Source organism: Entamoeba histolytica, genomic scaffold, assembly GCF_000208925.1.
Source record: "Entamoeba histolytica HM-1:IMSS scf_1104750519257 genomic scaffold, whole genome shotgun sequence".
Lineage (NCBI taxonomy): Eukaryota > Evosea > Mastigamoebida > Endamoebidae > Entamoeba > Entamoeba histolytica.
Window position 1 is genome coordinate 1 of NW_001915294.1, and position 9,802 is coordinate 9,802.

Here is a 9,802-nt window from a genome sequence, read left to right on the forward strand (position 1 = left end):
ATTTCTTCTTTGATGCTTTTATTCATTTTATATTATTTATGTACGTTTCTTTCTTGACTTTTCTATCATTAAATGTCTTTGTTACTTTTTGTTATTGTTAGTTGTTATTTCGTATATTTTTATGTGTTGTTTTATTATTCATTTTTGTTATACTTTCAATTACTTCTATTCTTATTTTATATCAACTTTTTATTTAACACGTTATTTCTTTTTCTTTTATTATTTTATTTCTTATCTTTATTGTGTTTTTCTTTCATTTCTATTTATTATGTATTCTTCCTTTTATACTTTTTATTCTTCCTTCTTTTGTTTATTATCTTTCTTCTATTCTTTTGTTTTATTTTATTTGTTCGTTGACTCTCCATTTCCTTATTTTATTTAATGTATCTCTTGTTCTATGTCTTTTTCTTGATTATTTATATGTACTTCTTTCTTTGTATTCTCCTTGTCACTTCTTCTGCTCTCATTTCACTTCCTTGTCATTCTCTCTTCTTATCATGCTATTTCTTATTAGTCTTATCTCTATTCTCATTCCATTTCCTCATCTTTTTCCTTTTGCTTTTCTTCTTTCTTTTGACTCAATCTTTCTTCTTATTTCTTTTCCCTTTTTGTGTTGTACTTTTTATTCTTATTTCATTCCTCTTCTTTTATGTCATTGAACATTTTTATCTAGTTTACTTTTCTTTACATGACCTACAAACTTTGTTCAATATTCTTATTAACATAACTTGTTAGATTCTTTTGTATCGAAAAAGAACCTTTAACATTTATTTTTTTATAATAAAAAAAGTGTGACATTGGGTCAATTAGTGTTGGTGTTTTTATGTTAAGCAAAAGTCATGTCCTTCTTAAGAAGAGTTTAAAATAATATTTACAAAAATTAAATACCTTATTTTCTTGAAAAGAGTTTTTTTATGTTTAAGTATAACCAGTAAAAGACAAGAATTGACATTAATACTAGTGTCTTGAACACGCAACGTCTTATATGATAATTTAACAACTATTTTCTTTTGAACTTTTAAACTTATTAATACCCTTCTTAAAGTTGTATTATTTGAATAGGTTATATGGTTTATTGCTTATTTTATATTCTTAAAGAGTCTCATTTATGACTTATCTTGTTTTCCTAAACTTCCTTTTAGAGGTGGTTATGATTTTCAACTTAACTTGTCTCTGTAACATTGTTTTTATTTTTTAGTGTTTGTAAGACTTTAAACTATAGTGATAAATTATCTTAGATACATACCTTTAAATTAAAATTTTTTTATAAAACACCTAATCAAAAATTATCAAATCAATGCTTGATTGAAAAATGGATTGAGTGAAGTTTTTTCTTTAGATGGTGGTTGTTTTGTTCGTGAGGCATTACTCTTTGAAACTACAAGGAAAGAGTGATTCTTGTTTTGTCCAAAACACCGTTGTAATGTGTTAATATAAGAATTCATCTCAATTTGTTTTGTAAATTCGTACTGAGAATATGTTTGAGATAAAATATGATTGATTTTGTTAATAACCTCATTCTTTTTTTGGTTGTACTCTTCATTTGAAACATTAACAAAAGGATGGTTTGTTCTTTCTCCTGCCATTTTTAGTGTCATTCCTTTCTTTTTGAAGAATTTTTGTGCATGACTACGGACTTGATAAATGGTTTTTGAACCAATAAAAGCAGATATTTTGGCATAATCCCTTCCATATTTATTAAAAGCCTCTTCAAATTTAGACCTTTCTTCGTCAGTCCATGTCTCTCGCCTTTTTCTATTTTGTTTAATTCCTCCAGTTGTTTTGAATAAGTTCTAAACATTAGACTTTTAATTTTTTTAAGGGGGTTTAAAAGACACTAAGAAACAAACCAGTTCAACAACACTGTTAGTATCGGTTGTGTCATTTTCAGTAGAAGAAAGAGTGACACTCATTTTTATTCTCATTTCTATTCTAGAAGATGTGTACTTAAGACAATATACCTTTTCATCTTATTTTTCATTCTGGAAGATAACAAGATAAGAACTATAAAATGAAATATACTTTGGAGATTGTATTTAAGTAAAATATCTTAGATAATTTTAATGTATTTTAGATAGAAGCTTAAAGATTTTTAGTTTATTTGAGAAGAAAAAAAAACCAAAAATCAACCTTTTTAATCTTTTCATAAAAAAAGATTTGAACTGTAAATTCATAATATATGAAACTGTTATTGGCAATACTTTTATTTAGTGTTTTTACATTTGCTGAAGAAGAATTTACAATTGACGAAGACTTTGACTTAGAAAATGATGACCTTGATGAATATGAATTAGATGATGATGATGAATTAGATGATGATGATGAATTAGATGATGATGATGAATTACATGATGATGATGAATTAGATGATGATGATGAATTAGATGATGATGATGAATTAGATGATGATGATGAATTAGATGATGATGATGAATTAGATGATGATGAAGATGGAGACAGTGAATTTGAATTAGAAGATGATGACGATGAAGAACGAAGAAGACGTAGAAGAAGAAGAGGATCATGGAGAAGATGGTTTAGAAGACATCATAGAAGACCACGAAGACATTATCGTAGAAAAAGTCATAGAAGACATTTTAAGAGAAATAACAGAAAGCACAGAACCAGAAATAACAGAAGACACCGAAGAAGAAATAATAAAAGAAAAATAAACAGAAGAAGATTAGCTAAAAAATCAAATATTAAAAGAAGAGCTAATAGGAGAATTAATAGAAGAAGACCAACTAGAAGATATAACACAAAGAAAGCACAAAGAAAAGCAAGGTCATTATTAAGAAGAGTCAAAAGAATGTTAAGAAAAAGAATTAGTCCAAAACAAAAGAGACAAGCAAAAAAAGCACTTAAACAATTAAAAAAAGTAATTAAAGGAAAGGTTTCACCAAAGAAAGCTTTTAGACAAATCAAAAAAATTAAGAGAGCTGAAAAGAAAGTTGAAAGAAAGATAAGAAAGAATAGTTATAAAGCATCAACACCATCAACAGCTTCAAAGAAATGTAGCTGTTATAAGGTAAAAGCACTCAAATTAAAATTAAAAAAATTAAGCAAAAAGATGTGTGATTTAAAGGCAAAAATCTCAGTTGCTAAGAACGAGATTAAACACCAAAAATCTAAAAGACATCATTATGTTAAAAAAGCAGAAAAACAAATTGCTAAATTACAAAAGAAAGTTGGCTCAGTTGCTAAGAAAATAGCTACTGCTAAAGTTACCAAACAAATGAATAAAAAGAATGCTAAAGTTGTTGCTAAAAAGTCTGAAAAGAAAGTAGTAAAAATTTTAAAGAAGAAGTAAATGATAATTCATTTGTTTTGAACTAAATTATTATAAAATATTTTATAAAATAAAAAAATTGTTTTAAAGAAAATAAAGAATAAAATAACATAAAATTATATTTTTTTTGTTTCAATTATTTTGATTAAACTATTTTTTCTTCCTTAAAATACTACAACTTAATCATTTAATATTTAGTTTCTTTTTTTTTTATTTGCTTTTAAGATGATTATTTAATGAAACGTTTTAATGTATTATTACACTAATTTTATTTTTATCAAAAAAATATTGAAATTTTTATTATATTATCTATTCAATAAATTTTGATAATTTCCCTTTTTTGGATTAATAAAATTATAAAGGAATTTAAAAGAAATAAAAATGAGTAAATTTGAAAAAAAGATGAGAAGTTCAATGAAATTGTTACATAAACTAAATTAAGAATATTATCAATGTGTTTTAAAGACTTAAAAATAAAATTCTATTTTATTTTTATATCTTCTTTAATTAGTACTACTATTATTTATTAAGGTAACACAATAAAATAATGTTATAAATAAAAAAATTTATTTCAATATTAACCAAAAAAATTAGGTGATTTGATAAAATACTAATAAAATAAATGATAATTTAAATTCACAATTCATTCATTTATTTATTTCTTGTTTATTGTTTGATTTAAAATGATTTTCTTAAAAACAAATTATTAAAAAATAAATAATTAGAATAAAACAACAATAATTAAAAATAAAATTATAGGAAATATAAATTGAATTGAAACAATTTTAATAATAAACTTATTATTCATATGTTTATTATTTATAAACTAGTATTATCTTCTTTAGTATACGAATGTTATATTGTAATAATAAAAAATAATTCATACTTATCAAATTCCTATTATTAATTTTGATATTATTAATTGATATTATCAATAATAAAATTAAACTGAATTATGTCTATGAATGCACCAAAGAAATAAAATATTTTGTTTACTATTAAAACACCTTTTAGATGGAGAGGTAATTTAAAAGTTCAATCTAATATCAAAAATAATAAAATGATTTTTATATTTTAAATGAAAGATGCAAATAAATTAAACTAAATAATCCTCAGAATTTGTAGTTGTAGATTCACTAATTCTTTGAGTAATTCCTTCTTGAGAATTTATTAATAATGGAGAATTAATATTGTCATTTGAATCATTAGCATATTCTTCATTATTATCAGTTATTTCATCCGTTATTCTTGGGAGAATAGAAACTTCTTGATTTGTATTTTGTTGTTGAAGAGTTTCATTAAGTAATCTATATGAACTTTCACTAATAAGAATTAAAACAATAGAATACATCATAACAACTATTTCTTGATAATCAGCATATTCTATATCTTTTAAAACTTGAAAACAAGTTTTTCCAGTTTTAATTCCAATAGGACTTTGACATGTAGAATTATTAAGTGTAGTAATATTAGTTAATTTCCAACCACAACAATCATACTAAATAGTAATTACTCTTAATTTAAAGTATTAAAAATAGATAATCAATAACTACAAACAGGAATTTGAAATGGTTTTGCTTTCTCCTCATCCATAGTAAAAAGTTGTCTTAAGTCATATGAAAAATAAGAAATTGATCCAATAACAAATATTAAGAATAATACATTTATTATTCCTCCTCCATTAATAAAAAATCCATTCATTAAACAACTTGCAATAATTAATAAAATACCACAAATAAATAAAGATGCTCCAATAGCATAATTAAACCCTCGAAAAAATGTTTTACTATATTTTATCATTGACTTTTTGGAATCTATTATCTTATTAAACCCTCCAAAAGCAGAAACTATTTCAACACTAATGCCTGAAATGATTAAAAAAATACCAAAACAAATACCAAAAATCCTTGATTTTTCCATTACTTCATTCTCAGTTCTTTTTTCATAAACTTTTTTCAAAAATGAAACTAAATATTTTTCTTTTTTTAATTCAATTTCTAGTTATGCTTAACTAAAACTATTCCTTCCAATACACTCGATAATGAAGAATAATCATCAACAGCTAATTCTGCTCTTTCTCCTACACCAATAAGGACTGGTGTATTATGTGTTTGGAATCCAGTAATAGTTTTAGGTGATCCAGCTTGTCCTGCAACATCAACTGCAACACCAACTCTACAAGAAGTTTCAACAACTTTACCATTTTCATCTATTGGCATAAACATTCTTGGCTTCATTGCAAGACATAAAGCATTTATAATATATGTATTTAATCCAGAAATACGTTCCATTCCTTCTCCACCAATAAAAATGAATATTAAAATTCCTGCCAATGAAATAGGATCCATAATAAATCTATCTGAATACATTGGATTAATTCCAATTGTTCCTTTTCCTAAATGAACTAATCCTTGTGCAACTTTAACACAATATAATGACTGATGATCATTTACAAAAAATGCAGCAAGTTGATCTAATAAACTTATTGCTCGTGTTGCTTGAGTTCCAGCTGAAACAAGTCCAATAGAAAGTATAGCATTTCTTGCAGCAATTAAATCAGATCCATGAGCTAGTCTTGTTAATTGTTCAAGTAATCCTACTTTTGGTTTTCCAATAGAAGTTAATGCTAATGCAAATGGAACATATCTTTTAACTGAGGGTTCTCCATACCTTTGAACTTCATTAATTAGTCGGGTTGATAATTCAGTAGAGAATTCATCAGACATTAAAGCTAAAGCAACTCCAATAACAGCAACTCCACATGCTTTTGTTTCATCATCTTCATCATGTTTACCACATGCTTCCATTAATTGTTGAACTTTTAAAATATTTGATGTTCCTGCAAATGCACAAGAAGAAACAACTAACATTGCATATTGATTTACTGGTGATGGTAATGCTCTTACAGTGTCCATTACTAATGAAGCACTTTCACCACAACATAAATGCAAAAGTCCTAATCCAATAACTAACATTTTACATGAAACACTTTTTAAGAAATCTACATTTCCATCATTAGAAAAGATAATTGAAAGTATTTGGTCAGCAATATCTCCATCCATAGTTCCTTGAAATATTAATCCTAATGCTAAAGCAGCATGTCCTACAGTTTCAAATCCAACTGCATTGATATCATTTAATACTGCAATTAATGTTTCTTTCATTTCTGTCTTCCGTGTTCCTGCATATGCAAGTCCTAATCCAAAAATACTAAGCTTACGTTCAATAGCAGATGTTTCTGCTCCTAATTTATCACTTAAAAAGACTTGTGCAAAATCAACATCACTTTTTACTCCACTACAGCATGTTCCAATACCTAATAATGCACCAGCTCTAACATACATTGAATCAGATCCAATAAATGAAGTAAATTGTTCAACATCTTCTGGTCTCCATAAATGAATTAATCCCATTCCAGAAGCTGCTGCTATTTGTCGTTCACTTCTTCCTGTAATAACGTATTCTCCATTATTAGCATGAATTAATGAGTCATAACCAAATCCTGCATTAGCTAAACAATCAGCTACACATAGTCCCATGTCTTTGGAGTCTTGTGGTTCTGGTTTTTGACTAACAGTAAGACGACTTGGTAAAGGTGCAGAAGTACAAATTTGTTCTGGAGTTTTAACTTCTTTTAATCCTAAAGCATTAATTAATTCAGTAAAGTATTTATTTAAATTACTATTTCCAAGAGCTGTTTTAACAGTTTCATTTTGAATTAAATTAATAATATTTTCATCTCTTATTCTTGATAATAAATATCCAATTTGCATTAAATTAGCTTGATTGTTTTGGTTTTCTTCAATAATTTGATTTAACCCTCCAAAATCATTTGCTTTAAGCATTAACCTAATAGCATCAGAATATTTATGTTGTTTAAGAGCAATATGTAATAAAAATTGATAAATTTGTTTGTCTTGTGGTTCAGGATAATAAGCTGCACATGATGATGCATATAACAATAATTTATCAAATCGAGCTTTCTCACTATATTGTTCTAACATTGCTAAATTATTTGTTTCAATACAAAAATCAACAGCATCTTGTTCTGCATTATGTTCAATATGAAACTCAATCAATTTTTGAGCAATAGGAATAAGTAAGTCTTTTTGTTGTTGCCAAACATCAACAACTTCTCCAGTAAGGTTTCTTGTATATTCATGTCCCCATTGTCCTAAATCATCTAAATGACCAAGTAACTTATATTTTAATGACTCTCCTTTTTCTCCATTAGTCATTACTAAAACACTCAAAACATCAGCAAGTGATTGTCTTAATTCTCCATTTGTTAATTGTGAATGAAATTGTTTTAATTGATCCAAATATGGTCGAATAAATTTTGTTGTTTTAGGTAGTGTTGTTGAAGAAGATGTGTTATCTCCCCTTAATGTTTTACGCAATAACTCAATAGCACTAGTTGATATTTCAATGTTTGGGTCTTGAATACGTTTGACTAGAAGTTCAATCTCTTCTTTTAATTGATCATCTTCATTAATTTCGACAGGTGTTTTACTAGTTGGACGACTCATTTTCTTTATTTTGATTTTGAAGTTGTCAGTTCTTTTTTACTTTCTTTTCTTTTTATTTTTTTATTTTCTTAAAACTTCATCACTTTTTTCTTTTTTTTTTTTAATAATCTTAGATAATTATAATGTATATTTCAGGATTATTTTATTTATTCTAAATAATATCCAATTAATTGCTTGTTTTAATCATTTCATCTTATAAAAAAGATTATGCTTTCAATGGAAATAATAAGCAACCAATAAACGAATAAATTAAATTTCATTAATACCACTTTCTTTTATTTTACTCATTGGTATTTCACTGATAATTTTATCTAACTTTTATTTTTACTGAATGATATTCTAATTTGGCTAATGACAATAATACTCTCCAGTTATTTTCATATTTCTAACTTGCTTATTACCCACACCTCTTTTTTTAGCATTCCATATTACTTCTCTACTTTTAATTCCATCTTAACCAATCTTTTTAAGTTAATATAATTTATTGTTTCATTTTGTATTAGTATGTAATACATTTATATCTCATAGACAAATTGTCTATAAGTTTTTATAACATGAGGTTGTCATAATGTTTGGCATTAGTTGTTTTTGTTCAAATAATATCCAACAAATGTTATAAGTTTCACTATATATTTTTAATAGTTCTTTATTTGATTCGAAGATAAAACATCAGAAATATAACACAACAAAAGTATTAAATGATGTTTATGTTTTGAGAAACCAACTGTCTTCTGATTATGATGTTAGTTTTGATGAAATATCATATCATTCAATATTTCAAAGATTTGTGTTGGTTATTATTTGTAATAAAGTATCATTCATTATAATAGAAGAGTGTATATACATAAAGATGGTTGTTTCGTGACTTGTTGTAGTGCAAATACCAATAAAAAATAAATTTAATACCATTTAATTAACTATTTTTTAATAACAGTTTTTTATTTTATGAATATACAAATCAGTTATGTTGTTTGTCTCCATAAGAAGAAAGGTTATTTAATAAAACCACTAATTTTATTAATACCAAGAAATAAATATTCTAGTAATATCATTATTTTTAATATTTATGGTATTGTTCCTTTAACATATAATTCTATTAAATTTTAATACTCTATTGTTTTATTGATTTTATTGAATATTACATTAACTATTTCATAGTTTTGAACAATTTATTCACTAATTCTTTGAATTTTAGTACTAATTTCATTGGCATTTGAATAACTTTTTAGGATATATCATAGTATTTAAGTTATTGACAATGTTACTTATTTCTAAAGGTGTTATTTTTATTTTCATTCATTATTTAATTATATTTGTTATGAGTATATTTTAGCTCATTATTTCGATATTTTCAAATAATAGTGGTTGTTGTTGAACCATTTATTATAATGGATAGTTTAATAATATATTAAATGTTGTGAAATGAATATAGACAAGTTATTAATTAGAGACAATAGAGATATTTCTAATGAATCAACAATCTCATGATAATACACAGATAGTATCATTATTATTATTGAAATACGAAAGTATGATATTAAAAACATAGATAAATAAAAAGAAACGATAAATATTTCAATTCGTAATAACAAAGAAATAATAAGGCGTTTAAATATATTTCATTTATAATAATTTCAACTACTTATGAATAAACTGTCTTTATTAAAATACATTCATTGTGTTTATTATTTAAACCAATAATTATATTTATTGGGTACGAAAATTAGCAAAGAAAAAATGCATCTAAATAATTTACAAAAAAGAAAAAAGATGCAAAAAAATTTGCATCATTAGAATAATCAACTTTATTATATTTTGCTCCTAAAAAAATAAAAAAATAAAAAGTATGATAAATATACAATCTGTATATATTTATGTTTATATTTTATGATCATTTCTATTCATTTTGTATGAAATATTAATGAAATAGATGATTTGATGAATCATATTTATTTTTATTATTTTTATTCTTTTATTTATATGT

The 9,802-nt window shown here is 24.8% G+C and overlaps 4 protein-coding genes across 4 annotated transcripts; 1 reads left to right on the forward strand and 3 right to left on the reverse strand.

Annotated features, from left to right (window-relative positions):
• Positions 1–1,289: 1,289 nt before the first annotated feature.
• Positions 1,290–1,913, reverse strand: EHI_197980 (Myb family DNA-binding protein, SHAQKYF family; the record flags this gene model as incomplete). Its single annotated transcript, XM_643087.1, has 2 exons — positions 1,290–1,793; positions 1,851–1,913. The coding sequence occupies 2 exons, from the start codon at positions 1,911–1,913 to the stop codon at positions 1,290–1,292; spliced, it is 567 nt and encodes a 188-aa protein (XP_648179.1).
• A 266-nt stretch (positions 1,914–2,179) lies between these two features.
• EHI_197990 (DEAD-box ATP-dependent RNA helicase 42, putative) lies at positions 2,180–3,310 on the forward strand (the record flags this gene model as incomplete). Its single annotated transcript, XM_001914267.1, has 1 exon — positions 2,180–3,310. The coding sequence occupies one exon, from the start codon at positions 2,180–2,182 to the stop codon at positions 3,308–3,310; it is 1,131 nt and encodes a 376-aa protein (XP_001914302.1).
• A 1,075-nt stretch (positions 3,311–4,385) lies between these two features.
• EHI_198000 (uncharacterized protein) lies at positions 4,386–5,089 on the reverse strand (the record flags this gene model as incomplete). The annotated part of the gene is made up of 2 exons (XM_643088.2): positions 4,386–4,787; positions 4,847–5,089. The coding sequence occupies 2 exons, from the start codon at positions 5,087–5,089 to the stop codon at positions 4,386–4,388; spliced, it is 645 nt and encodes a 214-aa protein (XP_648180.2).
• Positions 5,090–5,276: 187 nt separating this feature from the next.
• EHI_198010 (19S cap proteasome S2 subunit) lies at positions 5,277–7,818 on the reverse strand (the record flags this gene model as incomplete). The annotated part of the gene is made up of 1 exon (XM_643089.2): positions 5,277–7,818. One exon carries the CDS (start codon positions 7,816–7,818, stop codon positions 5,287–5,289), a length of 2,532 nt encoding a protein of 843 aa, XP_648181.1. The 3' UTR covers positions 5,277–5,286.
• Positions 7,819–9,802: the final 1,984 nt, after the last annotated feature.